Source organism: Pecten maximus, chromosome 6 (genome assembly GCF_902652985.1).
Source record: "Pecten maximus chromosome 6, xPecMax1.1, whole genome shotgun sequence".
In the NCBI taxonomy this organism is placed as follows: domain Eukaryota; kingdom Metazoa; phylum Mollusca; class Bivalvia; order Pectinida; family Pectinidae; genus Pecten; species Pecten maximus.
In genome coordinates this window covers 30,592,937-30,608,356 of record NC_047020.1, presented here as the reverse complement: position 1 = coordinate 30,608,356, position 15,420 = coordinate 30,592,937, and the positions used below count along the sequence as shown (strand labels likewise).

Here is a 15,420-nt window from a genome sequence, read left to right as displayed (position 1 = left end):
TGATTCTGTTATTACATGGTTCTATACCTTATGTTCTGATTATGTAGATGTATTACAGAAAATATTGAATGTAATTTTTGTACGGATAATAACTCTAAGTAACATTCGTCTACACATTTGACTTAACTAATTTTTGTCATATTTTGTGTTCTTGTAAGTTATTTTAGTATAGTTACTGCATGCCATATTTTGTATTATCGATGTTACAAATGAATTCTGTATATACTGATAGGCTGTATGGCCTAAAGTGAATAAAAAAAAAAATGAAAAAATTGAAATCGAGTCCCATGTATACGTATACTGAAACAGACTATACCTACATTTTCCACAGGTAAACGCAGGTAATGTTTATATAGCAAAAACAACATGTTGGCTGAGTGGGAATGAACCAATACTGGTATGTCCATTGTCTGATAATGTTAAACATAACACTGTAACGCAGATGACAAAAGAACACAATCGTGACCTAACTGGGGTTCGAACTTGCTATCTATTTACTAACCTAATCGCCTAGCTAAACATACCGACAGCTTACACCACTACACCAAGTCAACGTCCCTAAAAAGGACGTTTCGACGGTGATGGTTGGCCCGGTATTCTGACATGATCACAGTTACAATCCTATTTGTGTAAAATGCAGAGTCTGAAGACGAATACGAACTAGAGTAAATGTAAATTTGTATAAGATATTTATTTTGATAAATGTCAATGCGCTTAGAGGATTACAAATATGTATGCTGGAGCTTCTTTAATTAGTACTAGTAGTACTGGACTTGTATGATACAGACCAATGGGTTTAGGACATTCAAGGTTATATTGATATATTAGATACTATATAATTATAATCAGTGGTAATCATTAGGAAGGACGGACGGCATTAGTCACCAATAATAAATTGTAAGAAAAAATAATAATAAAAAAAAAAAAAAAAAAAAATAAAAAAAAATATTAGTATTATTTTGTTTAATGTCATCGGTGTAAACCGTGTCATTGCGGAGAAGTTGTGGCATTGACGATTTCCTAGAAATTCTTCCAGATTTTAGATTATAAAGGTTTATGTATACGGCTTTAGTCTGTTTTACAGTGTTTACACATATGTGTCGGATTTGAGAGAGTTAAGTCCCGTTAGCCTCAGTTAGAGAACGTTTAGTCCTCTGATGTACATATGTGGTTTTTTTCCAAAGAGCTGTTTACACTAACTTTACAGCGAGAAGAATAGTTGATATATAATTTGTAGCGAGGTAAAAGCTTCAGTTAGTTGATTAGAATTGGTTATTATAACAATAATAATATTAGTCTGACTACAATCGAGGGTAGCTAGGCTATTTATCAACGGGTTATTATAAAATTTCTACACATATCAAAACATTGAACTAGAAGAAAGACGTACTCCATTTTTATCTGTATCTATCTATACCTGCTATTTACTTACATGACAGTTACACCGTACATGATAGTTGGTTTTGACATTTATTTTTCAACTTCCTATAAATATAACAAGCACCTTTATGGCGGGACATTTGAATGGAGACATCTTAGCACCACTGTAAGGTGTAATTCTCCTGGTCCATTCACAGGGGCATGTCTAGTCTTATATTAAAAAATAGCCAAACATACCTATTCTTAATATATAGGTATTTCTGGCTATTTTTTTAAATATAAGACTAGACATGCCTCTGTGGTCCATTCTCATATATATACGTTTTCTTGTATGTCTTCCACTGATGGAGCTCAAACAGGAACCCTAACCTTCCTCGAATGGGCGACTGATCAACTCAGGCCAAATACGGTAGTGTCAAATGAGATGCTATAATGATATGGGAGATAGTATTTCTTGTCGTTCGCTGATGAATAAACATTGGAAACAGCAGCCCTCAATTCTAACCCACTATGTTATGCTATGGGCGTTAATCTTAGTTTATGCAACAATTTTTGAATATTAAGAAAAAAATGATTGACCAGTAGCAGAAGGCTACAGTGGCTAGGGAGGCCATCGGGAAAATATAGTGTGTGTAAACGCATTACTGCTGTAAAATGTGAACTAACTTTATTCATTTTACAACAATTGCTAAACAAGTTGCACGTATATTAACCTATATAACTCTTGTTGGCCCGGATCGAAGCGGTCGATGGGTATTAGTGTGCGAGGAAACCGGGGTATCCGGGGAAAGCCCACGTGGTCGGGCAGTGAACCTTTTACCTTTTCACGTCCGATCGGGGAATCGAACCCTGGTCGACTAGGTAAAAGACAAGTGTGTTACCACTGTGCCACCCGACCACCCATGTTGTACTATTCAATATTCTATAGCACATTTTGAGACGTTTTGGGGGACTGGATTAAAATTTGGCAAAAATGACACCCCCGGTGGTCATATCCATCTTTTCAACGATCATATGCATTTTTCTCCACGCTCAACAGAAATATGTTGTTTTCATCGAGAAACGAAGGCGGTGTCGATTTTTTTGTCACAGGGTACTTTCCCCCCTTATCGTATCTATGACCACCGGGGATGTCATTTTTGCCAAATTTCAATCGAGCCCCCCCCCCCGCCACAAAAAAAAACGTCTCAAAATGTGCTATACACACTAGGGGAGATCCAAATACATGTAGACTGTAACTAATTCTCAAGTCCCTGTGTTTCACACCAGCGGACGTTGCAACCACTTTCCGTTCGTTAATTCAAATGTAACCAGTTCCGTGTTGTTACGTTTCATTGGATTTCTGAAAGTTGTCATTTACAATTCTCTGAGGGATGAATCGGTCTAAAATCTTGATTAAATTGATTACATTGAGCCAATCCACCTTACAATGCATGAAGTACCGATATTAGCCGAGATAACGGTCACCATGACAATGGAATCTCGGTGACACCAAGTACATTGTAATGTAATAATACATGGCTTCTCTTTCTTTGAGATCTGAAGTTATTATTGATTAATATGAACTTGTGGAGAATGTATGGGAAAACATTCGTGATGTGAATACCTGGTAAATTTTACAGTCGTGTCTGGATTTATTTGATCTGTTCTGTAATTTACGGCAAGGAACGTTTACTATGTTGGGGAGTTAAGGTTGTTGATCACATAGTTAAGTTTGTATTCGTTCTATCTATTGCATACTGTTTTTGAAATATCGATAAAGACACTGGCATTTTCCCCTTCTCCGTCCAGATTAATCGGGAGGTTTCTGATGTTGTATCGGCCTCCTCAAAATTTGATACGAGTTTAACCTTCAATTTCCAAAGGAGTTTACGTAGATCTCCAGCCAGATTACCGTGTAATATGTAAACATGCATTATACTGTATTACCACGAGATCGGGGATCTGTTAAGTGTCTGTGTGGCCTAAATGTGTTCCACGAATTCTCCCAACATGTATGGCGTGCCTTTTTTCTGTAGTGAGAAATTACAGGTGGGTTATCGACAATGTAATAACAGTACATCTTGTGTTTTTGATTTACATTTAGTATCTTACACCGTATGTAACCAATACACAACTCTGTCCCAGACACGCCTTCTATAAAGAATCAAACGTATCGCCTCACAGAGATGAAGCCGGCGACGCGATGCCAATGACAACAAGCGAGTTGAAAGGCGTTTTATAAAATAAACGTACAATACCAGAATTAGTGGAAGTCATCTTAAATGGGGCTGTAGTACCCGACATAGATTACCAGTCCAATTCTACAGAAATATGCGATTGAGTTAGACTTGGGGAATGCCGGGATTTTTGAAACACACCTCCCATCATCGTCCTGTTTTGTTGTCAAGTCATCTTCCATCATCGTCTTGTTTTGTTGTCAAGTCATCTTCCATCATCGTCCTGTTTTGTTGTCAAGTCATCTCCCGTCATCGTCCTGTGTTGTTGTAAAGTCATCTCCCATCATCGTCCTGTTTTGTTGTCAAGTCATATCCCGTCATCGTCCTGTGTTGTTGTAAAGTCATCTCCCATCATCGTCCTGTTTTGTTGTCAAGTCATCTTCCATCATCGTCCTGTTTTGTTGTCAAGTCATCTCCCATCATCGTCCTGTGTTGTTGTAAAGTCATCTCCCATCATCATCGTCCTGTTTTGTTGTCAAGTCATATCCCGTCTTGTTGTAAAATCGTCTCCCATCATCGTCCTCTTTTTTTTTGTAAAGTCATCATCCTTGTTAATTTTTGTTGTCAAGTCATCTTCCATCATCGTCCTGTGTTGTTGTCAAGTCATATCCCGTCTTGTTGTTAAGTCATCTCCCATCATCGTCCTCTTTTTTTTTGTAAAGTCATCTCCTGTCATCGTCCTCTTTTGTTGTAAAGTCATCTCAAGTCATCATCCTCATTAATTTTTGTTGTCAAGTCAGCTCCTGTCATCGTCCTCTTTTATTGTAAGTCATCTCCCATCATCGTCCTGTTTGTTGTCAAGTCATCTCCTATCATCGTCCTGTGTTGTTGTAAAGTCATCTCCCATCATTGTCCTGTTTTGATGTAAAGTCATCTCCAGTCATCATCCTCGTTAATTTTTGTTGTCAAGTCATCTCCCGTCATCGTCCTGTTTTGTTGTAGTCATCTCCCATCATCGTCCTGTTTTGTTGTAAAGTCATCGTCCTGTTTTGTTGTAAAGTCATCTTCCATCATCGTCCTGTTTTGTTGTCAAGTCATCTCCTATCATCGTCCTGTTTTGTTGTAAAGTCATCTCCCATCATCGTCCTGTTTTGTTGTCAAGTCATCTTCCATCATCGTCCTGTGTTGTTGTAAAGTCATCTCCCATCATCATATTGATTTGTTGTCAAGTCATCTCCCATCATCGTCTTCTTTTGTTGTCAAGTCATCTCTCGTCATCGTCCTGTGTTGTTGTCAAGTCATCTCCCATCATCGTCCTGTTTTGTTGTCGAGTCATCTCCTATCATCGTATTGATTTGTTGTCAAGTCATCTCCCATCATCGTCTTGTTTTGTTGTCAAGTCATCTCCCAACATCGTCTTCTTTTGTTGTAAAGTCATCTCTCGTCATCGTCCTGTGTTGTTCTAAAGTCATCTCCCGTCATCGTCCTGTTTTGTTGTCAAGTCATCTCCCATCATCGTCTTCTTTTGTTGTCAAGTCATCTCCCGTCATCGTCCTGTTTTGTTGTCAAGTCATCTCCCATCATCGTCCCATCTTGCTGTAAAGTCATCTCCCGTCATCGTCTTCTTTTGTTGTCAAGTCATCTTCCATCATCGTCCTGTTTTGTTGTAAAGTCATCTCCCACCATCGTCCTGTTTTGTTGTCAAGTCATATCCCGTCATCGTCCTGTTTTGTTGTCAAGTCATCTCCCGTCTTGCTGTAAAGTCATCTCCCGTCATCGTCTTCTTTTGTTGTCAAGTCATCTCCCATCATCGTCCTGTTTTGTTGTCAAGTCATATCCCGTCATCGTCCTGTTTTGTTGTCAAGTCATCTCCCGTCATCGTCCTGTTTTGTTTGTAGTCATCTCCCATCGTCCACATTTGTTGTAAAGTAATTTCCCATCGTAGTCTACATGTTGTAAATTTATGGCATTATCTATCATGAAAGTCATATCTCCCCACAAAATAATCTTCATACATTTACATTGTAAAGTAAGCCTTCGCCCCACCAGGAAGACACAATAAGATAATTACTTGACAGGGTAACTTCAGACTAAGGTAGTTTTAACTACATTTTACTTCATCAAGTCAACCTAAAACATCACAATTACAAATGTTTGTTTTGGTATGAATTTATTGTTTCAGTAAATGCCGTTTGATATTATCACTACTTATGGAAGTCATTGACTGTCACAATCAGCACTCATTTCATTCAGTACAAAATTCATTAAACAAATCTATATACACCTGCTCGCCAGTTTTAATTCTTAGATTTTTTCCTTATTGAATTAAAACTTAACACACTGAACATGGTATGTACAAAGGAAGCCAATTTAGATTGTGTACAACCACACATACATTTCATTATCACTGTCGTGAATTATTCAAACTAGAAATGTAAGGCAAAGGTACGAGGATCTATTTCTGTGGAACACTTACCAACTTGCATCTACATGATGCCAGGGCAATATATGGACATCTGTTCGAGAAGTGTTTGATAGTTTCCAAAAGATATATATGCACAAAGCCAAATCTTGAAACTGCTTAAAGATCTCAATTGGTTATCAAGTAAGCTTACAAAATTTGGAACCTGGTCTGAAAATTCAACTAAAGGTTTTAAATAATGAGATTTTGGGCCCATTCTCACATCAACCATACACAAACACTCCTGTTTCAATATATCATTCAACCCATTTGTCTCATATTTTATATTGTATTCATACACATATAAACCAGTCATCATGCCAAGTGTACACAAATGAAACTACAACTGTTCAACAATGAGATCATACGATAGTGGAACACAAGAAAAAATTTGTGTTGCACTGATGATAACCAGACCTACATCAGAGGGGTATGTGGCACTGGTGATTACCAGACCTACGTCAGAGGGGTGTGTGGCACTGGTGATTACCAGACCTACGTCAGAGGGGTATGTGGCTCTGGTGATTACCAGACCTACCTCAGAGGGGTGTGTGGCACTGGTGATTACCAGACCTACCTCAGAGGGGTATGTGGCTCTGGTGATTACCAGACCTACCTCAGAGGGGTATGTGGCTCTGGTGATTACCAGACCTACGTCAGAGGGGTGTGTGGCACTGGTGATTACCAGACCTACATCAGAGGGGTGTGTGGCACTGGTGATTACCAGACCTACCTCAGAGGGGTTTGTGGCACTGGTGATTACCAGACCTACGTCAGAGGGGTGTGTGGCTCTGGTGATTAACAGACCTACCTCAGTGGGGTGTGTGGCACTGGTGATTACCAGACCTACATCAGAGGGGTGTGTGGCATCATGATTACCAGACCTACATCAGAGGTTAATGTGGCATCATTATTACCAGACCTACATCAGAGGTTAATGTGGCATCATGATTACCAGACCTACATCAGAGGGGTGTGGGGCATCATTATTACCAGACCTGCATCAGAGGTTAATGTGGCATCATTATTACCAGACCTACATCAGAGGTTAATGTGGCATCATGATTACCAAACCTACATCAGAGGTTAATGTGGCATCATTATTACCAGACCTACATCAGAGGGGAACATCACAGTACAAAGTCTCATGCTACTTTTAACATTTCACTTTTATACAATTATGGTATTGTTTCTATCAGTATGATTTATAGAGCAAGACAATAAATATCAACCGAGGCTGATATTGATCATCTTTGCTCTAAAAATCAGCATATTGATAGAAATAAATAAAAAGAGACATACTCTTTTAATTACATGTCTGTATCAAAATGGTATGACCCCATGTCATCTAAACTGCATCTTATGCCTTGAAATTCACCACGACGTCATAAATACCACCTCACCTTTGATATAACGATGTATTGTACTCTCGTACAACTTGGTGGAATGTGTCTGACAAATATGACTGGCTGAAATCATGACACATCATAGAACACCCGCACAAGCGTGCAATACAATGTTTTATCACTGTCGCAGAGTGCTACCTCGTACCAATGACGAACTCTCCAATTAGAGGGGAATATCAGTAAAGCAGTCAGCATCCTTAAACCAATTGTCAATTCAAGCATGCAAGCTATTGTGTTGACATCAATCCTTATACATACTAAATATTTACAGTGAACTAGGTGAAGTTCATTTACACACAATCACTCTATCTTCACACACTCTTGACATGTCAAGACTCAATAGCTCACAGGTCAAAGGTCAAAACTTCCTCACAAACATAACATGATTTAAACATTCTGACCAAACCAATTAAAAACATGCATAGGTCAGGGGTTGAATTTTTGCACAAATTCACATTCCAAAATTAGGTATCTAAGACAGATCAAAATATAATAACAGTTCCCTATAATTATACAATGGTAACAAGAACACAATGTAACAATGTAATGTCGAGTTAAAACGGACATCACCGTGTAAATCACTTATATTTCGTGTAGATTTAATCTGATTTATCTTTGCATTAACATGCAAGGAGAGGCAATTGCGAATTAAAATCTTGTGTGATTATTGGTATGAAAATAACACCTCTGTATGGCGGCCAAGCCATCGGTTATTGTCACTAATATAGGGGTATTGAAGAGTCAATGAGTCTAACGCCTAATTAATTCAGAATTTAAAAGTCATTTCTCAGTGTTCATGATATCATGTATTCATGAATATGTCTGAAGAGCTAATTTTGTAAAATTAAGTTTTAGCAAAATCTAAGTGATTCACAGTACCTATTTCAAGTTAATGTGTAGGTAACTACATTTGTACAAACATCAAGGATAACCAGCTGGGTCATCCCATTCTAACTTCCATCAGATGACAGTGCCAACTATCTGGTTGCCAACAGCGGGTAGTGCCACCGTTCGGGTCCCCATTTGATGACAATGTCAGACTGCCACCAGAGGGTAGTGCCACCATTCTTGTCACCATCTGATGCCAATGTCACAGACTGCCACCAGAGGGTAGTGCCACCGGTCGGGTCCCCATTTCATGACAATGTCACAGACTACCACCAGAGGGTAGTGCCACCATTCTTGTCACCATCTGATACCAATGTCACAGACTGCCACCAGATGGTAGTGCCATATTTCAGGTCTCCATTTGATGACAATGTCACAGACTGCCACCAGGGGTAATACAACCATTTGGATGCCATCTGATGACAATGTCAAAGACTGCAACCAGAGGGTAGTGCCACCGTTCGGGTCGCCATCTGATGACAATGTCACAGACTGCCACCAGAGGGTAGTGCCACCGTTCGGGTCGCCATCTGATGACAATGTCACAGACTGCCACCAGAGGGTAGTGCCACTGTTTGGGTCGCCATCTGATGACAATGTCACAGACTGCCACCAGAGGGTAGTGCCACCGTTCGGGTCGCCATCTGATGACAATGTCACAGACTGCCACCAGAGGGTAGTGCCACCGTTCGGGTCGCCATCTGATGACAATGTCACAGACTGCCACCAGAGGGTAGTGCCACCGTTCGGGTCGCCATCTGATGACAATGTCACAGACTGCCACCAGAGGGTAGTGCCACCGTTCGGGTCGCCATCTGATGACAATGTCACAGACTGCCACCAGAGGGTAGTGCCACCGTTCGGGTCGCCATCTGATGACAATGTCACAGACTGCCACCAGAGGGTAGTGCCACCTTTTGGGTCGCCATCTGATGACAATGCAACAGACTGCCACCAGAGGGTAGTGCCACCTTTTGGGTCGCCATCTGATGACAATGTCACAGACTGCCACCCGGGGGTAATACAACCATCTGATGACAATGCAACAGACTGTGCCACAAAGCTGTCTGCCACCTTACAACAGATGTCGTTGCTTCTGAAGTACTGGAAATGTTTTGTATTCAAACTTTGATTTTGAAACATACTTATACCCATTAATATCCCTACATAACTCTGGGAACAATGTGTGAGTTGAAGTTTCAGAGTGATGTACGTCTAATAAAGTTGATCATTGGATGTAACTTGATGCACAAAAGTATCTATGAAACAGTTCAAGGTCCATTACCAGAATTTACAAAATATACACATATATATATAGTTGTGAAAGAGTTCAATAAATATTTTGTCCTTTCCGGTACATTACATTTGATGTTTTTGATTTCTCACCAACATAACACTTAATCAGAAAACGTTTGAAGTAAGTGGACAGCCCATACAAATTGTATATAAAAATCTGTATAACAGAACACACTATTAAATAGTATAATGCCACAAATGTTTGTTTCTGTAATTATTTCACAAACTCTGGTCCAACTAGTCTCAACGTTTGAATCATGATATAAAATGGAAATGGCCTAGTCTTTCTTCTTTGTTTTTACTCCAAGAAGATGTCAGGTTTCATAACTTGACAACTTATAAATCAGTTAAACTCTAGATGTGATAATGTAGTCTTAATTAGAGATGTATTGTGTATTGTTAGATGGGACGAAGGAGACAGAGTAAGGTTACTCATACTAGTTTAACCCTTACTCCCGAACTACAAATGGTAGTATTATAGAGATGATCAAATGGTACACACACAGTCAGATATGATCATTGAAGTCTGTTTCTAAGGCTTCTAGGCTGGCAACAGCGACAATTTTTTTTTTTTTTTTTTTTACTAAAATGTGTGATAATGTTCTTAATCATAAAAAATACTAATATAAATATAAATGAAAGAAAAAAATGGTTTTCAAAGAAAATCTAAACAGATAATCAATATTCAACACTGTGAGCATTTACTTTAATTTCCCTCAATTTTGTGTAAGCCGGGAATTTAATCTTACCAGCTAAAATATCATTGCTACATTCAAGCGATATGTGTGACCTGCATTTATTGTATTTTAAGATTGCCAGGAAAGTCTGAACCCACATGAAAAGTAGCAACTACCTGACAACTACCTGAATACATTAACGACAAGGACAATTTCACTATACTTGAAACCTCTTCAATACAAAATGATGAAATAACATGATTCTTGATAAACTTTGTGACAGACATCAATATGATGTGTAACTGTGTCAGACATGTATACAGAAGTGATAGAGGAAATCTAGCTGCCTCGTGAATGATTTCCATTTTTTATATGGATAGTCAGTAAAAACATTTATGGAGACGACAATGACGGACAGTGGAGTACGATTTACATGTATTCTAACAAGGAAATAGTCGACGAAGGATCACGTCAATGTGCCACAACCACAGAGTAGGAAATCTACTGGGTAATACCCAAGTCATGCTTCACATCAATACCGGACATACACAGCCTGAATTACACAGTCAACTGGACTTAAAAACAATTGGTTACACGTAGGAAATGCTGAGGATATTCCTGTGAATGTTAATATCAGTGTTGTTTATCCTGAGGCGAGAATATCCATACCCAGTCAGTCCGAGCCACAGCAGAATTGAGAAATATACTCAGAAATAGCCACAACTTCAATCTAGGTATGGCTGAAGTTGTGTACTTTACAGATCAACATATCACCAAACCATTTGTATACAATGAATGTATGGTATCGTCTTATAACATGGACTTAATGTGGTTATCATTTCTACATCTACTATCACCATTGGAAACAGGTGAAGCTCGGCTCTGTTTTTTGAGTCCATAAATCAAACAACAGAGCGGAGTCTCGTGGGTTTTTGTGGATGATCTACTATATTGTATATTTGGTATTTAATGGTTTTTATTTTAAAATCTACCAAGAATGATATTCAATGAACATCAGCTTACATTCATTCACCAAAACATCCATGGTTGTTGTTATATTTGATATCAGGATAACTAAGAGAAATATTACAATGACATCGGAAATGATGGTCGATGTTTCTACGACGATGACTTTTTCAATCCACCAATGAATGGAAGGGAGACAACTGTGTTATTCCTTGCCCAGCTGTAGAAGTCTCCACGTCATTTGTCTCAATACCCATGTGGAGTCCTCGACTTATCTGTAGAAAAGAGAGATAGTATTAGACCATGATGTAGACCCTGTAATTCTCTTCCCCAGGCAATGCCTAAAACTGATCAAGACATTTTAAATGACACATTGTATGAGTTTCTCTTACATGTAGTTAGTATGTCTGCTACCTATACAAAATTCACAATTGGTATATAGTAATAAACTTTACTTGAATTAAATATATATGGCAATATATTTTTTTCCCTGAAGGAACAGAAAATAAAGTAATGAAATTGGCCATTTAAAAAGCAGAACAAGCATATAATTTGTATTACCGGGTATATTATAAACATCGCTATGACCTTTCATGCGTCAATACATATAACTATTTAATTAACTATAATGCATGACATACAATGTCACCAAAGGAAAACATGCTCGGAAATAAATGTGTCATTTCCGATGTAAAAATGATGTTGTAGTATGCATGCTTGTCTCATGACTGGAATGTGTGCTCGAGTCCCACAAACTTTGTTGTGTTTATGCTGTATCAAGGCTATTTTAATGTTTTCATGTAATAGATGAATAAAATTTTAAAGAATTATTGTACCAGTCATGTCTTTCATTCACACATATTCAATTTTGCTATTGAATGAAAGTTAAGCAGAATTTCTTCACAAACAAAATGCTCCTCGCTGTTCAGGGCATCCAGTAGACCCCCAATGCTTGTTTTAATGTTTTTGTCCCCCCCCCCCTCCCCCCCCCAAAAAAGAGAGATATGTTTGAAGGGACTCTTCATGCAGATTCCTATAGTGATTTGACTGCTGAATTTCCTAAAACTTTCGGTTAAACTAGATGCCCTGGCCATTCATTCTGACTGAGCAGTTTATAACTGTCCAATAATCTACATATACACTGACAATACTTCACACCACAGAAATACTTGTGTAGAGGCATATACATACTGTATTCATCCTCAAATTAGCCCACTGCTCTAGTGTAACATTTTAGTTATACGTTTTGAGATTGTTGCCTTCTTTGTGAATCATTTTTAGTTTACTAATACAGATGGGGATTAATTATGGATAAATACAGTTTTTTAAACAGCAGTGATCAGCACATTCGGACTATTTACCTGTGTACTGTCCGTAGGGTAGAGAAGAGAGGTGTTGGCTGGCTGGAGAATAGGGAGGTACGGTATGTAACATCCCTGGTCGAAGCAGAGCAGACATATAAGATATGTAGTTAGTAAGCAGTTAGTCAGCTACAGAAACTTGAAAACCAGGACTTAATTCGCAGAGTTTTTTTTCTTTTATTTCAATCATCAAATTATTTCAAATCCATGAAATATTACCATTTTACAAAAAAAAAAAAAAAAATCTCAACATTACAAAATTCTACTTCATTCTGATTGGCGAGTGTCCTGAATTTCAAAGTGACTTACGGTATATACTACATAGTAAATATTGTTACTTCTAAAATCTGACAAGTGCAATTTTTGCCAAAATGAAAAAGTTAATTGTAAACAAAACCATTTTTATATTGAAACTCTTGCATCATAATGTCTTTTTTTGAAATACCTGGTACAAATGTTTTGCCATCATCAGTATCATATTGAGCCATAAAACAAGGAAAAAACAATTTTTGGGAAAGATTTTTTAAAAATTGACAAGTGCAATCAGACAATATGTCTGGTATTGAGCTTTATTCATGTTAAACCAGAATGCACAGGAGTCTGTATTTTGAAGTAATTAATATGGTACATGACCTTGACATCAGTTATACAGAGATGAACTTGACATCACAATGACCTTGACAACACAATTTTACATGTAATTAGGACAATTATCAATTTAGTACACAAGCTATTGTTAAATACACAAAACCGGGTTAAATATACTAACATACTTTTTAAAATCCATCAAAAATCTATATTTCCACTTGGAAATGGGATAAATTATTTTGAATATCTGTCTTCGTGCTAATCGAGGTTTTCCACTATATAAACTAGCTTGACGCCAATTTTGGTTATGATGGAACTTGTACTTTCTCAGAAACAGATCTAATGGCGACACTTGGATGTTGATATAGATATCAATAGCAGCTCCGTCGCTGCACTACGCTCCTTCAGTAAATATGTAAATTAGTTTCCTCAAAGATACCTCACACAGATACAGTTGAAACTGGCCAGATGTAATGAATAGATCCGTTACTCAGTGTTTCGCTATATATAAGGGGCAGAACCATTTTTTTTAAATACAAATATCCCATCCCTACTCCCCAAAATCTCACAAACTTCTAGTCGGAAATAAAAGCGTAAGAAAAGAGTCCTGTGTGATTAATAAGAACGACTTTCACATTTGAATGTCAGTTTAATTACTGATCTAGAATATTAATAGTGCTAAGTCTGATCTAGCAGTGCACACCTGATTACAGATTTTTGTTATTGAGTTGTTACTCACCTGAGGACTGGTGTGCAGACGTTTGATTGGCTAAGGGGTTTTGCTGTTGACCAGTTAGAGGGCTTGTTGGTACATTAGAATAGTTTTTATGGATACCAGCTGTAATGTAAAAATTCCAAATACTGTACTTTCTATATACAAGTAAGGTATAAATTTGAGAAGCTATAGTATACTCTACGTCATAACATTTCAGAATATGTTCTCCTTGTGTTAAATTTAATTTGAACACATATCTTTTTTATAAGTAGGCTGAAACAATTAATTGGGTGCCAAAAGAATTGATTTCAAAATGAGGCTATGATGTGAAACAATGGTAATGATTGTCTATAGGGCTCCTTAGGTTCATTCCCAAGAATTACTGAGACATCTTAATACTACAAGTTTACTGGACATTCTCAACAATTGTATGACATCACAGCAACAATACTATAAGACTCTATCATATGTGGTCATGTAGGATAGGGATATTCCACCTGAGGAACCGAAATTTGACATTTGTTGGAGAATGAGAGAAAAATACTCAATCATATGTGGTTCATGTAGGATAGGGATATTTCACCCTCTGGGTCACAAAATGTGGTAAAACCTGGAGCCTCGGGTTTTACCACATTTTGTGACCCAGAGGGTGAAATGTCCCTATCCTACATGAACCACATATGATTGAGTATTTTTCTCTCATTCCCCAACCTAAAATATGCAAAAATAGGCACTATCTGTCGATAGCTTTCTCAGATAGACGCCATTTTTTCTCAATCCAAACCTTTTTTTCTACTGCATATAATAAAAAAAGAACAGCGCCAATCGATTTACCATACCCCATATATGCAAACGGTGTTTGCTGTTCTAAAAACGAAGGAAACCATTCATTTCCACAGTCTAACGTTGTTTCAGCAGCCCTGTCATTGCAAGCGAAGCCAAATCACTTGATGTCGGCCAAGCTAGTGTGTTCTTTCGCGTGAAAATATAGTTCCATGTTTTATTAATAAAAAACAATAAAAGAACGTGTTTTTTTTACATAATTTATATCATAAATAAAAAAAATTATTATCTGATTACATATCTTAATTCAATGTATTGTTGAAATGTTTATAGATAGATCTACTTTCGGTTCGGCGACCTACTTTTGTATCATTGCGTGCGCGTGGCTATCCTACACCGGAAGCGAGGTAATACACACACAGCAAGCATGGGTGTATTTACCTGGACAGACCAGTATGATACCGGTAGGGATGAGAGAAAATGACATCATATTGACATTCTCATTTATGTAACATCCATATTCCATAGATAGGAGGATAAACTGGGAGTGAGAGGGGCGATCTCAACTAGCCTCATGTTTGGCAGCATACTAATCTCACCCCAGGGATCGAGGTCCTGTTCCATCCCCAACAGACTGGGGGTGAAATGGGACCTCAATTTAAGTATGTATTACTTACTTGTAAAAAAAAAAAAAAAAATCTTGATTGCACGTATTAATATATTTGAGGTCTCTTTCAATA

General features: G+C 37.9%; 2 protein-coding genes across 6 annotated transcripts in view; one reads left to right on the top strand and one right to left on the bottom strand.

The window, feature by feature from the left end:
- Nucleotides 1–5,698: 5,698 nt before the first annotated feature.
- On the top strand, nt 5,699–9,468 carry LOC117329512 (nuclear pore complex-interacting protein family member B3-like). 4 transcript variants are annotated; one of them, XM_033887487.1, is made up of 3 exons: nt 5,699–6,895; nt 7,124–9,287; nt 9,338–9,468. In XM_033887487.1, exons 2-3 carry the CDS (start codon nt 8,659–8,661, stop codon nt 9,450–9,452), a joined length of 744 nt encoding a protein of 247 aa, XP_033743378.1. In that variant the 5' UTR covers nt 5,699–6,895; nt 7,124–8,658; the 3' UTR covers nt 9,453–9,468. The 4 variants fall into 4 exon arrangements, with proteins under 4 accessions (XP_033743378.1, XP_033743377.1, XP_033743376.1 ...); XM_033887486.1 differs by having other exon boundaries at nt 5,699–6,933; XM_033887485.1 differs by having other exon boundaries at nt 5,699–7,047.
- Nucleotides 9,341–15,420, bottom strand: part of LOC117329511 (ubinuclein-2-like) — a 28,332-nt gene continuing 22,252 nt past the window's right edge. Inside the window, exons 15-17 of one of the 2 annotated variants that reach the window (XM_033887483.1) lie at nt 13,922–14,020; nt 12,595–12,669; nt 9,341–11,508 (exon numbers count right to left, since the gene is read on the bottom strand). In XM_033887483.1, coding sequence (XP_033743374.1) covers nt 11,480–11,508; nt 12,595–12,669; nt 13,922–14,020 — 203 coding nt within the window. In that variant the 3' untranslated portion in view covers nt 9,341–11,479. The remainder of the gene's footprint in view (nt 11,509–12,594; nt 12,670–13,921; nt 14,021–15,420) is intronic. The other variant, XM_033887484.1, reaches the window with a different exon arrangement.

Excerpts from the sequence above, each read along its gene's own strand:
- LOC117329512 (XM_033887487.1), top strand. The coding sequence starts at position 8,659 with ATGACAATGTCACAGACTGCCACCAGGGGTAATACAACCATTTGGATG. Across the intron at positions 9,288-9,337 it reads TTTGGGTCGCCATCTGATGA|CAACAGACTGTGCCACAAAG; the intron begins CAATGTCACAGA and ends CTGATGACAATG.